This window comes from Pleurodeles waltl, chromosome 11 (assembly GCF_031143425.1).
Source record: "Pleurodeles waltl isolate 20211129_DDA chromosome 11, aPleWal1.hap1.20221129, whole genome shotgun sequence".
In the NCBI taxonomy this organism is placed as follows: Eukaryota; Metazoa; Chordata; class Amphibia; order Caudata; family Salamandridae; genus Pleurodeles; species Pleurodeles waltl.
Window position 1 is genome coordinate 900148769 of NC_090450.1, and position 24412 is coordinate 900173180.

General features: G+C 46.7%; 1 protein-coding gene across 5 annotated transcripts in view; it reads left to right on the plus strand.

Moving 5' to 3' along the window:
• HECTD4 (HECT domain E3 ubiquitin protein ligase 4) overlaps window positions 1–24412 on the plus strand; it is a 1724100-nt gene that overhangs the window by 846653 nt on the left and 853035 nt on the right. For all 5 annotated transcript variants that reach the window (XR_011199486.1, XM_069214810.1, XM_069214812.1 and 2 more), the window contains exon 40: window positions 5001–5136. Coding sequence is in view for 4 of the 5 variants with exons in the window: in XM_069214810.1 (XP_069070911.1) it covers window positions 5001–5136 (136 nt within the window). In the remaining variant the exon portion in view is untranslated. The remainder of the gene's footprint in view (window positions 1–5000; window positions 5137–24412) is intronic.

The following is a 24412-nucleotide window of genomic DNA, read 5'->3' on the forward strand; positions in this document are numbered from 1 at the left end:
GCATTTTATGTATTTACTTCAAATCTTGAATCTTCTAAAATAAATTGAGAAAATATATTTTTCTATATAAAAACTATTGGCCTGGATTTAAGTCTTTGAGTGTGTGTGTTCCTCATTTATTGCCTGTGTGTGTACAACAAATGCTTAACACTACCCTCTGATAAGCCTACTGCTTGACCACACTACCACAAAATAGAGCATTAGAATTATCTAGTTTTGCCACTATCTTGCCTCTAAGGGGAACCCTTGGACTCTGTGCACACTATCTCTCATTTTGAGATAGTATATACAGAGCCATCTTCCTACACAAATCATACAGAAGGGCTTTTCCCTCCCCTTCCAGTCTTTCCCTCCCTGTATCCCTCCAGTAAAAGAACGGCTGATGGAGGATCATTTGATCTTACTCCGTGAGGAAGTTACGTCTCTCTTGGCCACCGGGAGCCTTAGAAAGGGTCCCGATGTCAAAAGTAGGCAGTGGTTGTTATTCCAGATACTTTCTGATTTCCAAGAAGAACAAGGGCCTTCGCCCTATCCTGAATTTAAGGGATGTCAATCTCTTCCTCAAGAAGGAGAAATTCAAGATGCTCACTCTTGCTCAGGTCGTCTGCCCTAGACCAAGGAGACTGGATGCCAGCGTTGGACTTGCAGGATGCGTATTTTCACATCTCCATTCTGCCCGCCCACAGGCGTTACTTGCGGTTCAAAGTGGGCCACAAGCACTTTCAGTTTACTGTGCTCCCCTTTGGTCTCACCAGTGCCCCTCGGGTGTTCACCAAGGTGATGACGGTGGTGACAGCTCATCTGTGCAGGTTAGGGATTTCAGTCTTCCTCTACCTGGACGACTGGCTGTTGAAGGCTCTGACGCCCCAAGCTCTCGCCACCCACCTTTAGACTACGGCGGACCTCCTGCATTCGCTGGGGTTCACTATAAACGTGCCGAAGTCACACCTGACTCCCTCTCAGAAGCTCCCTTTCATCTGAGATTTACTGGACACTGTGCAGTTTTGGGCCTATCATCCCGAGCAGCGAGTCCAGGATATTCAGGTTATGATAGTGATGTTTTGGCCTCTATCCTGGATTTCGGTGAGACAGACTCTGAGGCTGTTGGGACTCATGGCTTTCTGCATCCTATTAGTCAAACATGCCAGATGACATATGAGGGCTCTGCAGTGGGACCTGTAGTTCCAATGGGCACAGCATCAGGGAAATCTTACGAACATGGTTCAGATCTCGGAAGGAGCTGCAAAGGATCTGCAGTTGTGGTTAGTGAACTGCGATTGGGTAAAAGGCAGGCTACTCTTCCTTCCCCAACCAGATCTTACAGTAGTGAAAGATGCGTCACTTCTAAGATGGGGCGGCCATCTGAGAGAGATGGATATCAGGGGCCTCTGGTCTCCGGCGGAATCCGGGCTCCATATCAACTTATTAGAGCTCTGGGTGATCTGGCTAGCATTAAAGGCATTTCTTCCTGCTGTGAAAGGGAAGATAGTGCAGGTGTGCACAGACAACACTACTGCGATGTGGTACTGCAACAAGCAGGGCGGTGTGGGGTCGTGGACCCTTTGGTAAGAGGCTCTACGTCTCTGGCTGTGGCAGGAACACCAGGGCATAACCCTGGTGGTTCAACATCTGGCAGGTTCTTTGAACGCCAGGGCAGACTAACTCAGCCAGAGATGCTTAGCGGATCACAAATGGTGTCTCCATTCAAAGGTGGCACAAGGACTCTTTCAGCAGTGGGGAGAGCCTTGGTTTGATCTGTTCGCCTCCGGAGAGAACGCGCAATGTCAGCAGTATTGCGTGTTGGAGTTTCCAAGGCGGCTATCACTAGGCAACGCTTTTAGTCACAAGTGGAGTTCAGGCGTCTTGTACGCCTTTCGGCCCATACCACTTCTGCCCAGAGTTCTCAAGAAAATCTAGAACGACACAACCCAAGTAATCCTAGTGGCTCTGGATTGGGCACGGAGAGTATGGTATCCAGAGCTTCTCAAAATGAGCATCAATCCTCCAATCAGGTTGCCTCTTCGGGAGGATCTTCTGTCGCAGCAGCAGGGGAAGGTTCTCCACCCGAACCTGTCAACTTTGCGGGTTTATGCGTGGAGACTGAGCTGCGGCAGTTGATGGTTTATGACCTCCCTCCTGTAATGTAATTCTGGCAGCCAGGCGTCCCTCTACTAAGACTTTTTACGCCTGCTGTTGGAAACATTTGTATTATATTGTACCGAGAGGTCTATTGACCCTCTTTCTTCTTCTCTTTCTAATATCCTTCTTTTCATTCTGACACTCGCCCAACAGGGTTCCTCCTTAGGGACTCTTAGGGGCTATCTTTCTGCCTTATCGGCTTTTCTTTGCTTGCCTGATCAACAGTCTTTGTTTAAGTCTCCTATTGTACAGAGATTCTTAGAAGGGCTTGTTCATATGTTTCCACCTACACCTTTTGTTATGCCCCAGTGGGACCTTAATCTAGTGCTTACTTTTTTTGTGTGTGCTCCTTTTGAGCCTTTACAAAATTGTCCTCTCCAGCTGCTCAGTATCAAAACAGCCTTCTTAATGGCGATCACATCTACCAGGAGAGTAAGTGAGATGCAGGCTTTGTCATCAAAACTGCCATATCTCACAATATATCCTGATAAGGTAGTTCTCAGAACTCGTGCCTCTTTCCTCCGCAAGGTGGTGACCCCTTTCCATCTGGGTCAGAACTCGCGCCTCTTTCCTCCCCAAGGTGGTGACCCCTTTCCATATCGGTCAGAACATCACCCTGCCCACCTTCTTTGCTCCACCGCATCCCTCTAAAGAAGGGGAGCATCTCCACCGTTTGGACCCAAAAAGAGCATTGTCGTTCTACCTTGACCGCACAGAAGAGTCCTGGGTGTACGACCAACTCTTTGTCGGGTACGTTGGAGCAAAGAAGGGTCGGGCAGTCTGGAAACCAACCATTTTGCGCTGGGTCGTTCTCTGTATTACAGTCTGCTATGCATTGGCTAAGAAGCAGCCTCCTGAGGGCTTGAGAGCTCACTCTACAGAGGAGAAAGCTGCTATCACGGCGTTAGCTAGAGGCGTGCCAGTCCTAGACATCTGCCAGGCGGCAACGTGGGCTTCCTTGCACAAGTTTGCAAGACACTACTGCCTGGATAGACAGATTAGAAGAGAGGGTCATTTTGCTTGTTCGGTCCTGCAGGGCTTCCTTGTGTAAAGCATATCTTCACAGCCCACCGCTAGGAGGTTATAGCTTGGGTATCTATTTTAAGGTAAGGAATCTGCAACTAGAAGTCTCTATCAGATGAACAAGTTACTTACCTTTGGTAACGCATCATCTGGTAGAGAGACTATCTAGCTGCAGATTCCTTACACCCACCCAGGCCTCCCCGCTCTCCCGATATATACTATGTTTTTTTCAGATTTTTTCCCTTTCTCCAGAGCATGTCATTTTACTCAGACAATCAGAAAAAAGTTGGTTCTTCCATGACTCTGTGCTTCTGGTGTGGGAAGTTGTGGAAAAGAACTGATGTACACGCGCCGGGGTGGTGCCTATATAGAAGGCCGTGACATCACAGACGGCTCCAACGACGCGGACAACGCACACGGATCCGAACTATGCCACCCGACGGCACGCACAGGGCACTGCTCAGCAAAAAAATTCCAGATTCAAAGTTGACGCCAGGGAATTCTATGGTAAGGAATCTGCAGCTAGATAGTCTCTACCAGTTAATTTGTTACCGAAGGTAAGTAACTTGTTCGTTAAGTCACCTGCTGCTCGCTACAGACTAGTAAGTGTCACTAGTACCTTCTCCGATCCTCATTTAATTTACGTTTAGCACGTCATGATCATAAGCCTAAGTACACTGGGCACTAGATTAGTGTCCTTCAATTTCTGGTGCCTTGCAGTAGTTTTAAGATCTTCTTAGAGTTTGTTGTTGCTCAACTGGGTGTAATTTCTGATTTTTATGTGCTTCCCTCATCTTCATTGCTTGATTTTACTTGTCACTTATAGTCATTGAATGTCACTCTTAATTACACTGAATTTAAGAAAACATCACACATTAGCAACCTGAAACCTTGGCAGCTATCCACAGGGTAGGAACCTTATCAGATATGTAAAAACTTGAGGAAGCAGTGGATAGTATTAAAATCTTTAAAGAAACAGCACTCATGAAGTTTACATGCTTCTTGGTGTATAAGTTCACCTTGTGATGTTACACAACTAACCAATAAAAACATATTGAATCTTTAAATCCTTAAAGGTGCCTGTCACGCACATAACTCCTCCCCCTGCTATCATAAGGAGATAATCTCACACTATTGTTCTCAGCAGACACCTGAGGCGTCTTAGCTCTTCCAGCATTTTCTCCCTGACTGTTAGCCATCTAAATCTGCAAACAATGGGACTTGCAGTTTTGATATAATGGACCATAAACTCTGTTTGGAACGTAAGTCTAGATAAAACTGAGTGTTCTCTTGAGGTTTTCAACATTTTTTCAACCGGTGTTCACCTCAACCATTGTAAAGTATGTATTTTTATGCAGTGCAATTCATGCTTCCATAGTTGGTGTAGCTATTAGTTAAACAGATACACTGTTTCTGAAAGGTCATAGCATGCCTCAGTACTGAATAGGTTCACTGGTATAACGAGACCAGACGAGAATAAATGTCAAAACAATTTAGGTAATAATAATGACTGTATGTATCACAAGGCAAACGATTTGCCTCAAGGTACTTCAGTAATGGTTTTTATTCAGCACCTTCGTTGCCCTCTTTTTATTTATTGTGATGAAAAGCAGGATGTGATTAGGTTGGAGCTTAGCCAAAGAGCTTCCCTGTACTGGAATGATAGTTACATTTGTAAACTTTGCTTTAAATTTTCCATTTTCTATTTGGTATGACTGAGGTAGGGAATACATTTTATAATTGGGGCAAAGACTTTATAATTTACTGCTGGAAGCAATTCTTGGTTTTATTTTCCTTATTCTCGCTGAGCAGATTTTTTATATTCTGCCTTTACACAGAACTGATCCAGTTCGCCCATTTATAAGCGGTCATGTGGCAAACAGTATGGCAGCAGAAGTGATTGCTTTGCTTCATAGCTTATTAATGGCCCCAGAATCCAACGCAGCTCAGATATGGACAACAACTGCAGAGAAGGTAAGAGAACCACCACTTCTATATTTCATGAATTTGAATGTATTGAGATAAATTGGGTTTTATTGCATTTTCCAGTCTGTGCCCTGCATATCTGATAGAGACAACTAGCCGCAGATTCCTTACCTTAGAATTCTCCCCCAGGTGTCAGACTGGATCCAGAAACTTTTCCTCAGCAGTACCTCTGCGCATCCGTAGAGGCCGTCAAGCGTCTCCTCATCTACGGACATGATGTGAGCGGAGTCCATATGTTCCCCCCTCCGATGCGCTGATGCCAGTTTGTTTTTTTCCGCGCCGCAGCGCGGATCTGGTGTAGCGAGTATCTCAGGCCCTTTTGGCCTTTTTTACTTGACTTCGGGTATAATTTTACCTCCTTTTAAAATCTGATAGTGTATATGCCTCCTGGGTTTAAAGCCTGCGGATCCTGTTCCCTGCAGATGTCAGTCACTGATCCACATTTCGTATGTTTTGCGGTGTCCGGGGTCTCATCATGACACCAACGACTGAGATGCCTTCCATCGTCTGAAGCCGAAGTCTTTGAGGAAGCGTCACATGAAACTCCTCGCAGCGCAAGCGGACGACAACTCTTCTCGTCGGTGTCGTAGTCCTTCATCCTTGTGGTCCCGGGAGAACTCCAAAAGCTGTTCTCGGATGGTTCTGTTGACCTCAGGATGTCCCTGGGCATCTCCAAGTAAGTCCTCTCAGACACCATCACGGCCATCGATGTCACCGCCCCGCGTTCTCCTCCTGTGGAGTCCACATCTGAGTCGACCCCTTCCCTTATGCGTATCCCGGCACCGGGGCGACTATAGACCAAATGCGACGTTACTATGCGTCTCTTCATTCCATCTTTGGTTCTTCCCCTCCCTCTCGAGCTCCTTCGGGCCCTAAGGAGGTGGTAAGTGCTGTGACAGGATCTTCGCTGGCAGTTTCCACCTCGGTGCCTGTTCACACTCTCGATTCCAGAGTCGGATCGCCATTAGTGCACGGCCTCGTACAACCTCCGTCTCCTCCTCCTGATCCTTTTGTTCCGACACCCCTCATGGCACCATTAGGCCAGTCAACTCCGCTTGACACACCTTTACTCATTTTGCCAGAGTCAGATGATGCCGGTTCCGAAGCAGCTTCCCCCCCTTGACTTCAGTCGACACTGACGCCGGAAGCGTCGCCGGTTGATTTAGATGCTGTGCCTGTGCTAGATCCATTTTCTGGACCTTCTGCTCATTCTGAAGATCCCATCATGGGGCCCCCTCTGGGTTCATCCTCTGATTGGGTGCTTGATTGGGCCACGGCTAGTGGTCTAGATTCCTCGACTTTGCCTAGCCTACTCTCGTCCCCTGGATTGGCGATGGAGGCCACAACTGCTTTCGTTGATTTATTGAGGAGGGTTGCAGATGTTTTTAACTTAAATCTACCTCTGGTAATTATCTACTGATCCCTTGTTAAATTTTAATCCGGATCAAGCTGATACTGAACTGGTTCTGCCTTTTTGCAAGGCTCTGTACGACATCCTTCTAGATGTCTGGAATTACCTGGTCTCTGGTCTTTCGGTGGACCGTTCTATTTCACAAAGACATTGGCCGGCATAGGAAGATCCCTTGTGCTTTCGCCACTACCCTAATCCTCGGGGTTTATTGTCCAGACTGCGTCGATCATTCCTTCTTTGGAGCAGATTCCCTCTACTCCGCCTCACAGAGATTATAGTCAGCTGGATGCTGCTGGCAGGCATATTGTCACCTCTTTTAGTGCTGCTCTTCGTTCCACCAACCCCTCCGTGTGTTTGCCTGTTTTAACTATGCGCTTTGGGACACTGTGGAACGTTCATTACCATCGTTCTCTGAGGATGTTCGCACGGCCCTAACACCTTTGATCAGAGATGGTCAACAGGCTGCTCGACTTATGGTCCGCTCAGGCATGGATTCTACTGATTCTGTGTGTCGGATAATGGCCACATCTGTTGCTATACGTCATAGGGCTTGGTTGTCAGCTTCAACTTTTTCATCTTCACTGTGGGACGCTCTTCTTGACATGCCATTTGATGGCAAATCTCCTTTTGGGTTTCATGCAGATTCTGCTTTGCGCCGGTTTAGTGATTTCCCCATGGTGGTGACTAATGTCCATCCTCTTCTAATGCACTCTCATTACTCCGCTGCAGCTATATTTGAACTACAAGTTCCTGTCACTTGTGGGTCCTGATATGCACTCACATTTTTTTCTGTTCCATATTCTCGCATCTTTATGCAGTTGTTTACCTTCTGAGTGCGCATCAGACTGTATTAATAGAGCTTTGTTTCTCCATTTTGGATATTGTTGCAATTCCTTTGGTGGTGCTCTTCATTATTTCAGGATTGCTGCTCCTTCAGGGGAGCGGTGGTTCCATGCTGTGTTTTCTGTGTGAGTTCGAACACATAGTTTTGTTTACATTGGCTGGATTTTCACCATGTCAAGTAGTGACTCTTCTTCGGAGGCGGGCCGTGTACCCTCTTCTTATTTGGTCTTTTGTACTGGCGGTTTCCTTTGCCTCACCTTGGTCTTTTCATCCCACGGATTGCTGTCTTGTTTTGTTGTGGGTTCTGAACACATTGCCTCTCCTTAGTTTACCCTAGGCATTTTGCTTATCGTCTCTGTTGGTACAGAGACTGGGTTTGACATTCGCTCTTTATGAGCTTGTGGTAGTAAACTACTTTACTCATTGACCTTACTTTTCCTCTATGAGAAGATGTTGTACTCCTCAGGAAGCCTTTTCTTGCTACTTTTTGTGGGGTCCCCTATTTTGGTGTCTCTTCCTTTTTAATGTCTTCTAGGAAGACTGTATTCTCCCATTTTTCAATAGGTACTATTTTGTCGTTTTTCCTCTACTACAGGCTCCTTTTGGTGCTATTCACATTCTTTCACAACTGGATGCTTTGGCTCATTGAATGGATTTCTCCCTCTAGTGGCACCGGTTTCCCCATATCATAGGTTCCTGACTAGCCAATGCAACATTATTTATGTTTAGAAAAATAAATAAATAAAATAAAAAATAAATATAAAAAAACAAATCCGTACTAGATACAGTGCTGATGCTGTACTCCTCACTGAAGGGTTCCCTCCTCTATTTCTTTTGCCTCTTGCCCGCTAGCATCAGGTCATTCACAGGGGTTTTTCTTTCCCACATAATATGGGTTATTTTCTGTACTCCCATTATTGCAGCAATGTCGTTCTTCCTGCTGCCATACAGGGGTATCCCAGGTTCTTTGGGTTTCTGCTTAGCGCCATGTTCTATTATGTTTCCCACCACTTCAAAATGAGGGGTATGGCGCTCTTTCAAACCCTGCCTTGTGCAAGCTTTTTATGGCTTGCTTGGTGGCGTTTTCTTTGCCACCTTTATTCATTGTGTGAGATTGTGATGAGTGATGAGTACTATTTTTTTTCTCCCCTTTCTCGGTATTCCTTCCAATTTTCCTGGTTGCTTGCTGGCGACATAGTGGTCCATCTCTGCGCATGTCTGTGGGGATTGTTCCTACACCAGTGTCTCTTGTCTACCTGTCTTTGCTCATAAGCTCTGGTTCTTTCACTTTATTTCTGTATGTTCCACCCCTTTCGCAGGGATGATCCTGTGTTTTTCCTGTCCTATTCCTCATTTTTCCCTCAGCCAGTGGTTGTCTCTCCATGCTTAAGCCACATCCCTCAGAACACGTGCATGGTCCTTTGCTTTTTTGTGTAGTGGGTCTTTTCAGGCTCTTGTCTCCCGACATGTCTCCAATTTCAGGTTATGTTTTCTGACCTTGTCTTCTTTCGGCATTCTGTGTTTGGGGGATTTCGGTCATGTTTCCTTCGATTTGTTCTGTGCTTTTCTAATGCACAGTTCAGTGGGTTCTTTGTGTGCGGATAATTTTTTTCTGCCTCAAGTTTCCATGGCAGGCTGTTTTCTTGTTTTTCACTCCTGTCGTTCTTTGTCTGGAACTCTTTTTTTTCCCTTATTCGTTTCATGAATTCTATTTTCTGCTTGGATTCACAGAGGAAAGTGCTTTTGTCGTTCCCGGCTTGCTTTACAGTTTTCTTTCTTATTCCTTTTCTACCATATCCTGCCCTGTGTATAGCTGTACACATTGCACTTTACACAGGTTCTTGCTGGTATTTTCCACTTTGATTTTACATTTTGGCCTAGGGCTGGTTTCTCAGCTCCTTCTAAGGCCACCATACCAGTCTTATGGTGCTGTTTTAGTGTTTTCATTTGTGCTTTCTGACTGAGTTCTTTATGGGTGTGGTTCTCACATATTACCTCTGCACGTGTACTATCTCTCCTGCCCGTGAGATTATTGTTATGGCATGCTTTCACTGGTCATTCTACTATAACTCTCTTGCACCTTTTATGTTACGTGTTTTTGTTTTTCTGTCTGTGGGTGGCCATAATCCTGTCTCCTTTCCATCATCCTACTGGGGGTTTCTTTGCAGTTTTCACTCCCCTATGGGTGTGGTCGCTCCCTACTTCCTGTGGAGATGCTCCCTTCCCGGTCCTAATTTGGCAAATCTCCTGTGCATATGCCGGTCAGTTTTTCATATGATTGAATTTTGTTGTTGTTTGCTTCTATATCTCGAGCCTAGTTCTTCCTCTGGGTTTCACCCGATAGTTCTTTGCGAGCCCAGTGCAATCCATTCGCTCCCCTTTCACTCCCCTTCTCCAGGGGTAAGACATGGCTTGGGTATCTAATTCTGAGATGAAGAATCTGTAGCTAGTTGACTCTATCAGATGAACAAGTTACCTACCTTCAGGTAACGCCTTATCTGTTAGAGACACAGACTAGCTGCAGATTCCTTATCAACCCACCCATCCTCTGTACTCTTCAGTCTCGCTTAGGGTGAATTTGGGTGTTTGCTAGTTCTTGTACATTTCACGACGTGTCTTTTCTTTACTGGTTGGCATATACACTATTATTCTATTTTACTTTTCACTACCTGTTTCTTTGTGGCTCTGTGTTGTTCTGCAGCTTCAAGTCACCAAAGAAACTGACGTCAGCACGTCGGAGGAGGGAATATATGGACTCATGTCCGGAGACAACATCTCTGCGGAGTCGCTCAACGCTCTCTACCAATGCGCAGAGATACTGCTGAGGAAAAGTTTCCACATCCACTCTGACGCGTGGGGGAGAATTCTAAGATAAGGAATTTGCGGCTAGTCTGTGTCTCTACCAGATAAGGGGGTACCGAAGGTAAGTAACTTGTTCTTTAGGTTAAAATTAAATGTGTGTGTGATTAAAGCTGAATAACGTTCATGGCAATCCTTAAGCAGAACACTTCAACTTCCAAGATCCGTCCCCCAAATTTGTGACGACAATCTTAAGAGTGCAACCAAAACTGAATTTTAATGGTACGCATTGCAACTTTATGAATAGTTATGCTTAGCTATAGTATTCATACTATTTATTTGTGGTTGATCTTTCTGCATTTTAATACTTCATACCCACAGATCTGAGTAAGAGCTGAAACTGTAAAGGAAACTTGAAGTGGAAGCCATTAAGGTGCTTTTCAAAAGCCACGGTAGCATTGCAGTGCCCCGTTGAAGCCCTGCCCCTGCCCCTCCCCCACAATCAGTTCCAACTGTTGCATACAGTATGTTTAGCTTCAAAGTATATTTTAATCACTCTTTTATTTGTAAATATTATTCCTCCACTTGTTGGATTGAGTTGATTGTTTTCCAGAGACTTCAGGTTGTCCGTTACAGCTTTTTTTGACTTTTTCTATCATTTAAAGCAAAGTGGGTTTCTTCTCATGACATCTTTATTTCACTCAAGCAGCATCCTTTTAAGTAAACATGTTGGTGTGCTTTTCTATTTGTCTCCAACTAGTATTTCCTTGAACTTTAATATTTACTAAAATCAAAGCAGCAGCATCTGGGAGCTAATGTGTTTCATCTTTGGGATCAACCCACTCCATCTTTGGGATCAATTCACTCTATCCTTTTGATAACCACCGCTCGATCTGGTCCCTGTCTTATGGTGATTCAGGTATGAATATAGGATGTCCATTCAGCCAACATAAGTTTTCTCTGGCCATTAAGAGACTAACTTTTCACAGACAAACATGTTGTCAGTCACTCTGGAATGGGCAAAAAGGTCTAATATTCAAATGTCCTAGAACTTAGTTGGTCCCCTCCAATTCAGCTTCCATTGCAACTCCTCTTTCTATCTCATTGTTGCCATCCTAACTCTATATAACTGGAGGCTGAGAGGCCCAAGATAGTTGGGATGGTATCTGTCTTACATAGTTACCTAACTAAGCTTTCAGTTAAGCATCATTATATTGAGTATATCAGATAGAGACTTCTAGCTACAGATTCCTTACCTTTGAAATGACTTTGTTCTATTCCAAGCGTTGTTGTTGGAAGTGACGTTGCGGAGAGATATTTATATATATATATATATATATATATAACGCACACGCACACACACACACACACACACACACACACACGCCCGTTCTCGTCTTTCCCCACCAGTTTGCACTGATCCAGAGAAAGAGCTACCTCTTTCACTTTTTGACAGGTTTTTTCGACGTTTTGTTGAATATTTTTTCGTGTCTCGAGAATATCTTCGAGGAAGGCAGGTTTTAAACCATGTTGTGCCTGTCAGTGCACCATGTCGGTTAGAGACCCCCATCTGGTCTGTTTGTGGTGCCCCAAGCGCGTCCAAGACTCTTTGTGCTCGGACTGCCAGGTGATGGTACCGAAGGCTTTGAGAGAGTGGTCCTTAAAGCTGCTTGCGGCCCCAGAGTTGATGCCACTTAGTGTGAGTCCTCTGAGGTCTCGGTCCCAATCAAAGAGAAGGTCGCAGGACCGCTCCTGGAGCCACAAGTCCTCTTCATCCCACTCCATCATCGCGACACTCGGGAAGAGGCATAAGAAGGGCCAGACGTTGAAGCGTTCTTTGACTTCTTGTCCATCAGCCGAAAAGATGACTTAGGAACATTGGTGTTCCAGTCCAAATTCCACAAAGCTGTGACAGGTCCAACTCCACGCCGCTCTGCATTTCTGCGAGGCAGAGCAACCCCCGCTCAGGTGAGAGAGCTCTACGAGGCCATTGGCTGCGTTTTCAAGCGTGCTGACCAATCTGGAGCACACTCAGGCCCCACAGGGTCAGAGAAGTTCCCATCATGTTCTGCACTGACTGCTTCGGTCGCTGCTCTCATGGGGTCTCACGGATCTAGACCAGCTCTGGTCGTGCCAGTGCAACCTTCTCTGGCGCTGGTCTCGATGCTGATGCACCTCATGCGCTGGAACCCACAGGCGGCACCAGACCCATTTTGATCCCTGATTACTTGGAGGCAGAAGGGCGTAGTTTGACATTTACTCTGGCACCAACAGGGCCTGTTGTTCCTATGCTGTTGCCTGAGCATTTTTCTGAATCAATGGACTGGTATGAGGAACTGGGTGATGCCAGTGGACTGGACACATCTCCAGGTACTGTTTGCTTTCTCTCACTACCGTGGCTACAGAGGGGGAACATCATATGCAATGGTGGTGAAGAGGTCAATGGAGGTCTTTGACCTCAAACTTCCTTCTGTGGCAGTCTTCAGCTTGAGGCTTTCTCATCAGAACCCTTGCTCCCCTTCAATGAAGCATTGACTGATTTCCTGCTGGAAACTTGTTCCAAGCCCAGCACAGGGGCTCCTGTGAACAGGACAATTGCCCGCCATCAGCCCACACCAGGTGCCCAAAGTTTCTTCACCCAACACTCCCACCCCTGAGAGCTTGGTAGTCTAAGCCTCAGCCTACCATGAAGCGTTCCCTGCTGCTCCCCCCAAACAGGGCATCCAAAAGGCTGGACACCATAGGAAAGAAAATGTTTTCTTCCACCAGCCTAGCATTGCAGTTTTTGAGCATGTATGCCTTTTGGGCTGTTATTCCCACACATTGTGGGATACAGTTGTGCAAGTACTACCACAGGTTCCCGAGGTGGCCTGGGCCACCCTCTTTCAACCAGTTAAGGACGAGAGAGATCCAGCAAAGTTCATCATCTGGACACAGCATACTTACTGGGTGGAGCGGTTTTGTCGACATTGGCACTAAGATGCCATGCCTGGCTGAGAAAACCTGGCTTTTCTGGTGATGTCCAGGCCAACCTCATGGATATGCCCTTCGAAACATCTCTTCGGAGAGGAGGCAGGCTGGCGCAGGAATGCTTTAAGGGCTCGCGGGCTGCAGCCAGGTCCTTGGGCCTCACAGTGACCACACGTCCCCAGTCTGCCTTTCACTCCTTTCATGGCTACGGAAAGGGCGAGCCTCTGCACCAACCCTCTGCCAGCCACCGTCCTGTGCAAGCTCCCCAAGTCTTGCATGTTGTGGATGTGGTGCCTGCTACTCCGTTTGTCAGGTAGCCAGAAGTCGACCACCACCAACTGCCCAGCTGCTGCAGCCTGTAAGCCCTTCTATTGTCCTAATAGGGGATCATGGCTGTCCAGTTGGTTGGAGAGTATGTCATCATCTCCCCAATGGCAGTCCATTACATCGGACAGGTGGGTCCTGCAGATTGTTCGGAAGGGCACTTCCCTTTTGAAACCTCCCTCCCCCTATACCACCAACACAAGAACGGCTGACAAAGGATCATCTATCCTTACTCCAAAAGGAAGGTACGGCTCTCTTCGCCAAGGGAGCTATAGTAATAGTTCTGATATCGTAAGTAGGCAGTGGCTGTTATTCCTGTTACTTTCTGATCCCAAAAAGGAACAAGGGTCTTCAACCTATTCTAGACCTCTGAACCGTCAATCCTTCCTCAAGAAGGAGAAATTCAAGATGGTCACTTTAGCTCAGGTCTTGTCTGCCCTAGACCAAGGAGACTGGTTGATAGTGTTGGATGTGTAGGATGTATATTTTCACATCCCCATCTTGCCTGCCCATAGGCATTACCTGCAGTTCAAAATAAGTCACAAGCACTTTCAGTTTACTATTCTCCCCTTTGGCCTTACCAGCAGCCCTCTGGTGTTCACCAAGGTGATGACGGTGGTCCAAGCTCATCTGCGGAGATCAGGGATGCCAGCCTTCCCCTATCTCGACAACTGGCTGTTAAAAATGGGCTCACCCCAGACTTTTGTCTCCCACCTCCTACATTCACAGGGGTTCACTATAAATGCGCCAAAGTCACACCTGACTCTGTCTCAGATGCTCCCTTTCATTGATGCTGATGAGGACACAGTGCAGTTTCGGGCTTTTCCTCCCACGCAACCACTCCAGGATATTGAGGCTATGATACTGATGTTTCAGCCTATGTCCTAGATTTCGGTGAGAATGACTGAGGCTGCTGAGCCTCATGGCTTCTTGCATCCTGCTAGTGAATCATGCCAGATGACATATGTGGGCAGTGTAGTGCGACCTAAAGTTCCAGTGGGCGCAGCATCAGGGAAATCTCTCCAACATGGTCCAGATCTCGGAGGGAACTGCAAAAGACCTGCAGTGGTGGCTGACAAACTGCGATTAGGTCAAAAGCAGACTCCGTACCCTTCCCCAACCAGATTTCACTGTAATGACATATTTGTCACTCCTGAGATGGGGCGGCCATCTGGGAGAGGTGGAGATCAGAGGCCTCTGGTCTCCGGCAGACTCCAGACTCCACATCAACCTGCTGGAGCTTCCTGTGATCTGTCTAGCATTGAAGGCATTCCTTTTCTCTGTCAAGGGTAAGATGGTTCAGGTTTTCATGGATATAACCACCGCTATGTGATAGTGAAACAAGAAGGGCTGGGTGGAGTCGTGGACCCTTTGTCAAGAGGCCCTGTGTGTCTGGATATGGCTGGAACAGCAGGGCATAACCCTGGTGGTTCAACACTTGGCATTGTTTGTGAATGCCAGGGTGGACAAACTCAGCTGCTGATGCTTAGTGGATCAAGAATACAGGGAGTGCAGAATTATTAGGCAAGTTGTATTTTTGAGGATTAATTTTATTATTGAACAACAACCATGTTCTCAATGAACCCAAAAAACTCATTAATATCAAAGCTGAATTTTTTGTAAGTAGTTTTTAGTTTGTTTTTAGTTTTAGCTATGTTAGGGGGATATCTGTGTGTGCAGGTGACTATTACTGTGCATAATTATTAGGCAACTTAACAAAAAAAAAATATATACCCATTTCAATTATTTATTATTACCAGTGAAACCAATATAACATCTCAACATTCACAAATATACATTTCTGACATTCAAAAACAAAACAAAAACAAATCAGTGACCAATATAGCCACCTTTCTTTGCAAGGACACTCAAAAGCCTGCCATCCATGGATTCTGTCAGTGTTTTGATCTGTTCACCATCAACATTGCGTGCAGCAGCAACCACAGCCTCCCAGACACTGTTCAGAGAGGTGTACTGTTTTCCCTCCTTGTAAATCTCACATTTGGTGATGGACCACAGGTTCTCAATGGGGTTCAGATCAGGTGAACAAGGAGGCCATGTCATTAGATTTCCTTCTTTTATACCCTTTCTTGCCAGCCATGCTGTGGAGTACTTGGACGCGTGTGATGGAGCATTGTCCTGCATGAAAATCATGTTTTTCTTGAAGGATGCAGACTTCTTCCTGTACCACTGCTTGAAGAAGGTGTCTTCCAGGAACTGGCAGTAGGACTGGGAGTTGAGCTTGACTCCATCCTCAACCCGAAAAGGCCCCACAAGCTCATCTTTGATGATACCAGCCCAAACCAGTACTCCACCTCCACCTTGCTGGCGTCTGAGTCGGACTGGAGCTCTCTGCCCTTTACCAATCCAGCCACGGGCCCATCCATCTGGCCCATCAAGACTCACTCTCATTTCATCAGTCCATAAAACCTTAGAAAAATCAGTCTTGAGATATTTCTTGGCCCAGTCTTGACGTTTCAGCTTGTGTGTCTTGTTCAGTGGTGGTCGTCTTTCAGCCTTTCTTACCTTGGCCATGTCTCTGAGTATTGCACACCTTGTGCTTTTGGGCACTCCAGTGATGTTGCAGCTCTGAAATATGGCCAAACTGGTGGCAAGTGGCATCGTGGCAGCTGCACGCTTGACTTTTCTCAGTTCATGGGCAGTTATTTTGCGCCTTGGTTTTTCCACACGCTTCTTGCGACCCTGTTGACTATTTTGAATGAAACGCTTGATTGTTCGATGATCACGCTTCAGAAGCTTTGCAATTTTAAGAGTGCTGCATCCCTCTGCAAGATATCTCACTATTTTTGACTTTTCTGAGCCTGTCAAGTCCTTCTTTTGACCCATTTTGCCAAAGGAAAGGAAGTTGCCTAATAATTATGCACACCTGATATAGGGTGTTGATGTCATTAGACCACACCCCTTCTCATTACAGAGATGCACATCACCTAATATGCTTAATTGGTAGTAGGCTTTCGAGCCTATACAGCTTGGAGTAAGACAACATGCATAAAGAGGATGATGTGGTCAAAATACTCATTTGCCTAATAATTCTGCACTCCCTGTAGTATCTACAGTCAGCAGTGGCACAAGGACTTTTTTAGCAGTGGGGATAGCCATAGTTAGATCTTTTGTCTGCGAAGAGAATGTGCAGTGTCTGCAGTTTTGCACTTTGGAATTTTCAAGGTGGCTTTCGCTCGGAGATGCCTTTCATCTTGAGTGGTGTTCAGGCATCCTGTACACTTTTTCACCCATACCAATTCTGCCCAGACTTCTCAAGAAATCGGGAACGACCGGGCTAAGCAAACCTTGTGGCACCAGTCTAGGAATGGAGAGTCTGGTATCCCGATCTTCTGTGAATGAGTATTGACCCTCCGATCAGGTTGCCCCTTCAGAAAGACCATCTGTTGCAGCAGGAGGGGGAGGGTTCTCCACCCGAACCTGTCAACTCTCTGCCTTCTTATGTGGAGACTGAGAGTTGAAAACCTTTAACCTTCCTCCCGAAGTCTGTAATGTTATTGTGGCAGCCAGGCGTCCCTCCAGCAAGGTGGTATATGCCTGCCAATGGCAGAAGTTTGTATTTACAGTACTTACAGAAAAGTCTATGAACACTCTTTTTGCCTCTCCCTCTGATATTCTTCTCTTCATTTTTACCCTTGCCCAGCACGACTCTTAGGGGATATTGTTCTGCTGTGTCCACCTTCCTGCGGCTGCCTGACCAATCCTCTTTATTTAAGTCCCCTATTGGAAATAAATTTCTCAAGAGGGTTGTTCATATGTGTAAGGAAATACCTCCTTGGCATGATTACCCCCTGACTTTTTGCCTTTGCGGATGCTAAGTTTTGATTCAAAGTGTTCTGGGACCCTCCTAATAAGGCCCCAGCACCAGTGTTCTTTCCCTAAACTGTACCTTTGCTTCCACAATTGGCACAGCCCTGGCACTCAGTTAAGTCCCTTGTAACTGGTACCCCTAGTACCAAGGGCCTCGATGCCAGGGAAGGTCTCTATGGGCTGCAGCATGTTTTATGCCACCCTGGGGACCCCTCACTCAGCACATGCACACTGCCTCAAAGCTTGTGTGTGCTGGTGGGGAGAAAATGACTAAGTCGACATGGCACTCCCCTCAGACTGCCATGCCAACCTCACACTGCCTGTGGCATAGGTAGGTCATCCCTCTAGCAGGCCTTACAGCCCTAAGGCAGGGTGCACTATACCACAGGTGAGGGCATATGTGCATGAGCACTATGCCCCTACAGTGTCAGTGTCTACAGGGTAGCCATAAGAGTATATGGGCTGGGAGTTTGTCACACACGAACTCCACAGTTCCATAATGGCTACAGTAAAATCTGGAAAGTTTGGTATCAAACTTCTCAGCATAATAAATGCACACTGATGCCAGTGGCCAATTTATTGTAACATGCACCCAGAGGGCATCTTAGAGAAGCCCCCTGAATACCAATCCGACTTCTAGTGTGGGGCTGACCAGTTTCTGCCAGCCTGCCACAACCAGATGAGTTGCTGGCCACATGGGGAGAGTGCCTTTGTCACTCTGTGGCCAGGAACAAAACCTGTACAGGGTGGAGGTGCTTCACACCTCCCCCTGCAGGAACTTTAACACCTGGCGGTGAGCCTTAAAGGCTCACCCCCTTTGTTACAGCGCCACAGGGCATCCCAGCTAGTGGAGACGCTCGCCCCTCTGGCCACTGCCCCCACTTTTGGCAGCAAGGCTGGAGGAGATCATTAGGAAAATAAGGAGGAGTCACCCACCAGTCAGGACAGCCCCTAAGGTGCCCTGAGCTGAGGTGAACCCTGCCTTTAGAAATCCTCCATCTTAGTTTTGGAGGATTCCCCCAATAGGATTAGGGATGTCCCCCACTCCCCACTGGGAGGAGGCACAAAGAGGGTGTAGCCACCCTCCAGGACAGTAGGCATTGGCTACCGTCCTCCGAGACCTAAACACACCCCTAAATTTAGTATTTAGGGGCACCCAAGAACTCAGGAAATCAGATTCCTGCAACTTGAAACAAGAAGGACTGCTGAACTACAAGCCCTGCAGAGACGGCGGAAGACCACAACTGCTTTGGCTCCAGCCCTACCAGCCTGTCTCCTGACTCGAAAACCTGCAACCAGCGACGCATCCAACAGGGACCAGCGACCTCTGAAGTCTCAAAGGACTGCCCTGACCCCCAGGACCAAGAACCTCCAGTGAGCAGCGGCTCTGCTTAACAACCTGCAACAAACTTGCAACTTTTCAACAAATTTAAAGACCTAATTCTTCCCGCCAGAAGCGAGAGACTTCACACTCTGCACCCGACACCCCCGGCTTGAGATCCAGAGAACCAACACCACAGGGAGGACTCCCCGGCGACTGCGACCCCTTGAGTAGCCCGGGACGACCCCCCCTGAACCCCCACAGCGACGCCTGCAGAGAGAATCCAGAGGCTCCCCCTGACCGCGACTGCCTGTACAAGGGACCCGACGCTTGGACCAAGCACTGCACCCGCAGCCCCCAGGACCTGAAGGAACTGAACGTCAGCGCAGGAGTGCTCCCCAGGCAACCCTCTGCCTAGCCCAGGTGGTGGCTGGCCAGAGAAGCACCCCTGTGCCTGTCTGCACTGCTAGAGTGACCGCCGGGTCCGTCCATTGAAATCTATTCAAAACCCTATGCCTGCTTTGCACACTGCACCCGGCCGCCCCTGTGCGGCTGAGGGTGTGTTTTGTGTGCCTACTTGTCCCCCCCCCCCCCCCCCCCCCAGTGCTCTACAAAACCCCCTGTTCTGCCCCCCGAGGACGCGGGTACTTAACTGCTGGTAGACTGGAACCGGAGCACCCCTGTTCTCCATAGGCGCCTATGTGTTTTGGGCACCTCTTTGACCTCTGCACCTGACCGTCCCTGAGCTGCTGGTGTGGTAACTTTGGGGTAGCCCTAAACCCCCAACGGTGGGCTGCCTATGCCCAGGAACTGAGACTTGTAAGTGTCTTACTTACCTCACAATCTAACAAATACTTCCCTCCCCCAGGAACTGTTGATTTTTGCACTCTCTACTTTTAAAATAGCTTATTGCCATTTTAACAAAAACTGTAAATGTTATTGCTCTAATTCAAAGTTCCTAAGTTACCTGTGTGGGGTACCTTGAATTTTATGTATTTACTTCAAATCTTGAACTGGTGGTTCTTAAAATAAATTAAGAAATTATATTTTTCTATATAAAAACCTATTGGCCTGGAGTAAGTCTTTGAGTGTGTGTTCTTCATTTATTTCCTCTGTGTGTATACAACAAATGCTTAACACTACCCTCTGATTAGCCTGCTGCTCGACCACACTACCACAAAATAGAGCATTCAAATTATCTAATTTTGCCATTATCTTACCTCTAAGGGGAACCCATGGACTCTGTGCACATTATTTCTTACTGTGAAATAGTATATACAGAGCCAACTTCCTACAATATGTTTCCACCAAACACCCTTTATCGTGCTTTAGTGGGACCTTGAGTTGATCCTCACCTACCTTGTGTGCTTCTGTCGAGCTGCTGCATAATTATCCCCTATGGCTGCTTACCATCAAGTCAGCCTTTCTAGTGGTAATAACATCCGCCAGAAGGGTGAGTGAGCTTCAGACTTTGTCATCCAAGCCTCCATTTGACTGTGTTTCCAGACGAAGTGGTGCTTCGCACTAGAACCTCTTTCCTTCGAGAAGTGATGACCCCATTTCATTTGGGACAATCAGTCACCCTGCCCACCTTTTATGCTCCTCCACATCCCACTAAAGGAGAGGAGCAACTTCAGCGTCTTACCTCAAAAAGAACATTGTCATTCTACCTTCACCGCAATAAAGAGTTTCGGGTGGATGACCAACTCTTCGTAGGTTATGTTGGAGCAAAGAATGGTCAGGCAGTAGAGAAGTGATCCATTTCATGTTGGGTTGTTCTCTTTACTAAAATCTGCTACGTTCTGGCCAGGAAACAACTTCCTGAAGGCTTAAGGGCCCATTCCACCAAAGGAAGGGCTGCAACCATGGTGTTGGCACGTGGAGACCCAGTCCTGGACATCTCTGCACATGTTTTCCAAACACTACTGCCTAGGCAGTCAGGTCCGCAGGGATAGGCATTCCACCCATTCGGTCCTGAAAGACTTTTTAGTGTAGAAAATGTGTCCTCCGTCAACTGCCGGGGACAGTATTGCTTGAGTATCTGTTCAATGGTAATGAATCTGCAGCTAGAAGTCTCTATCAGATTAACAAATTACTTTCTTTATGTAACAAATTATCTGGTAGAGACAATATCTAGCTGCAGATTCCTTAGAGACCCACCCATTCCTCCCTTTTCTGCGGACATATTTCTAGGGTTGATCCCTTTTAGGGCCCTAGTTTTGACACACCAATATCCGTGCTCTTCATGGCTCTCTGCCCTTGCTGTGAAAAATAACTGATGTCCTCGTGCCGAAGTGGCATATATATAGGTTACTGTGACGTCACTACCGGTGGCAGTGGAACCAAATGAAGCCTCCTACAGTGCCCAAGGGTACTGCTCACGCAATAATCTTCCAGATCTAGTCAGAAGCCTGGGGAAATTTCAAACATAAGTAATCTGCAGCTAGATATTGTCTCAACCAGATAATTAGTTAGCGAAGGTAAGTTACTTGTTCATTTATACCAACCATTAAAAGAGGTTTTTCTGCTGTTCTGTTTCTTAGAGTGTTTCCCACATTCTGGCATGGTACAAATGGCCTAATTTCAAGCTCTTCATTCTGAGTCTTCAGGACTGTTCAACACTTTATTTTACCGGTCTCTGAAAAGCTTTTGTCTGTAAAGTGTGTGCTTTCCCTTCCGACCTTAATTTGGTTTTAACCTGATGATAGGCTCTCCTTTTGAGTCCATGCATTCATGCTTGGTGAGAAGTGTTTAACATTTAAAACTGTTCTTTGCATGACTTTGCTTATAAAGTGAACAAATTACAATTACTTTATGTGGCTCTCCTCATCCTCTTTCCTTACAAGGTAGTTTGTCTTTGAAATTTGACACATACACCAGGTATAGGACTAAAATGCGTCTTCATTCCTAGAGACCGTCATCCAAGTATCTTGTTAGGAATTTTAAATAAATGTTACCAGACACATCTAAGAATCGAGAAGAAACTGTATGAACAACTGTTGACAGCTTCCACAGTGGCAGTGTGTGTTAGGCCTTCGTTACTCTGAATACAAGTATTGTTTTATATGTCACAAAAAGGTACTCTTACATCTTTCTTTCTTCATTTGCATTCTTCAAAGCAAGAGGAACATTTACACTGTCTGGATCCGGTAAGGGCTATCAGTTTGTTTAGTACCCTAATATTGTTCAGATGACCAGTGGTCTGCATGGTTTTAGGTGCAAAGAAGAGCCAGGTAGTTTCCAAGTGTAGGACAGTGCCTCTTTTGACATGGTCACTACCCTCACTTTTTGCCTCGTTTCTGGTACAATTTTGATCAAAAGTGCACTAGGTCCCTGCTAAACAGGTCCCCAGTGCCAGATCTTTTTTCCCCAAAACTGCATAGTCGTTTTCCCAATTGGCAAACCTTTAGCTACATCTGTAAGTCACTAGTATATTGTACCCTTGGTCCCTAGGGCATGGGGTACTAAAAGAAGGCCCCTGAGGGCTGAAGTACAAATTGTGCCAACCTCAAGGACCCTCTCACTAAGTGCACACAGTGCTCCTTTCACAGGCTACGTCTTGGTGCAGAACTAAAATGAAAACACCACATGGCACACAGCCTGTGTGCTTTGTCCCCTTTACACTGCATGCAGTTTATGTAAGTCACCCCTCTGGCAGGCCTTCCAGCCCTAAAGGCAGGGTGCATTATATTACATGTGAGGGCATACCTGCAAGAGCAGATATGCCCCTGCTATGTCTTTGTCAATTCTCAGACATAATAAGCTATCAGGGAAGCTATTTTAAGTACATGTGCTGGACATCATTATGAGTTCCCCAGCTACATGATGGCTTCACTGAAGATAGGGTTGTTGGTATCAAACATCTCATGTTAATAAACCCTAACTGAACCCAGTGATCGATGTATTAATATATGCACCCAGAAGGCACTTTAGAGGTGCCCCCTGAAAACCTACCAACTCTAACATGGACACTGACTGGTCAAAGCCAGTGCAGCCACTTTAGTCAGAGTTCTGGCCCCCTGAGGTGAGAGCCAGCCCTCTCGTGGGCTCAGAACAAAGGCCTGCTCTAGGCAAAGGTATTAACACCTTTTCCAGGCAGAATGGAGTTTCCAGGGCAGGGAGCTTCAATGGCCTCTGACACCTTTATAATGTGACCCAGGCCTCTCCAAATGGTAGAGAAGGCCGACCTCCAGTTCCTGTCCCCACTTTTGGCGGCAGGACTGGCAGGAAAATAAGTTAAAACTTCCTGCCAGTTTAACCCCTAAGGTGGACACTCTAAAGTGGATACTACTTTTTTAATTCCTCCATCTTGTTTGGAAGTAATTAGGCCACCAGCGTTAGGATTATGCCCGCTTCCTAACAGAAGTGGTCATAAAAAGTGTGTAGTCACCCTAAAGGTCAGTTGCCCATTGGCTACCACCTGGCACTCCCTGTAACGCCCCTAAATTCAGTATTTAGGTGACACCCCTGAACCCTAGAACTGAGATTCCTGGCAACCCAAGAAGAGACGGACACTAGAGAGTCGCATCAGCAGAGAAGACTGCAGACACCAACTGACTTGGCCCCAGCCCTACCGGCCTGTCTGCAGCCCTCGACGATACTACACCAAAAGACAACCTGTCCTGCAGCCTAGTGACCCCCAAAGCTTTGAAGGACTGTCTGCCTTAGAAAAGATCTACCAAGGACAGAAGAGCTGATCAAGAAGAAACCAACTTTAAAAGAAAAAGAACTCTGCCCCGAGGATTCACTAAACTGCCTCCAGACCCACCTCTGCACCTGATGCCCACGGTCTGAGTACAACTGGCCCACTGGTCCTGTGAAGGTTCCTCAGTGATTGAGTCCATCATGGGCTGACCTTTGCTGGACTCTGCCTCAAAGCCTGCAGCCTCAAACTGAAGACTTCCCCCTGACCCCGACCTGCCTGGTTAGCTGTTCCCGACGCCAAAGGACACCCCTGCACCCAGAGCCCCTGGGCCTTGGGGAGGTAAACCGTTTGTGTCCCTACGTCCCTTAGCATCAGAATTACCTGGGCAGCTGTGGGTTTTCTAAGTTCAGCCTCCAGATTCGAGCCTGCAGCCTTTTTTCCGAAACTGATCCCTCCCATTGAGTTGCATTGGGCACCCAACGCTGTATTGACACTGCACCCGGCTGCCCCAGTGCCACTGAGGGTGTAAGTTTGGTGCTGCCTTGTGGCCCCCATTGTGCTTACCTCAACCCCAGGAGATTGACCCCTGACACCGCTTTACTCACCTGTGAGCAGCGCATCTTCAATCACCCCCAATCTCCATTGATTACCAGTGGGCACCTGACTGAATTTGACCTCTGCACTCAGCCACCCCTGTGGGTGCACTCTTGGTACTGATTTGAACCTTGCCTGGTGTTTACCTAAACCCCAAAGACTGCATTCTTGTTTTGCTCCTATTGGTTAGCATTGCTGAACTGAAACATTGCACTGTGTTGGTTTTTGAACTGCAAAGTATTTATGTTTGTAAATCTCCTTACCTGATTATGAAGTTCTTTGATTTGAAAGATATATAAAAAGAAAGGTTATTTTTCAAGTTGGTCTTGGATTTATTCTATAAGTGCGTGTTTCATTTATTGTCTCTCTGAGTACAACAAATGCTTAGTGTAGGAAGCTGGCCTGGTGTGTGGTGAGCACCTGTGTGTTATCACCTTCTACTAGGGCCAGGTATCCCCTATTAGTGAAGTGTAGACAGTGTCTAGGAAGCCAGGGCTCTCTAGAAGAAGCTGTGGATGAACAGTCA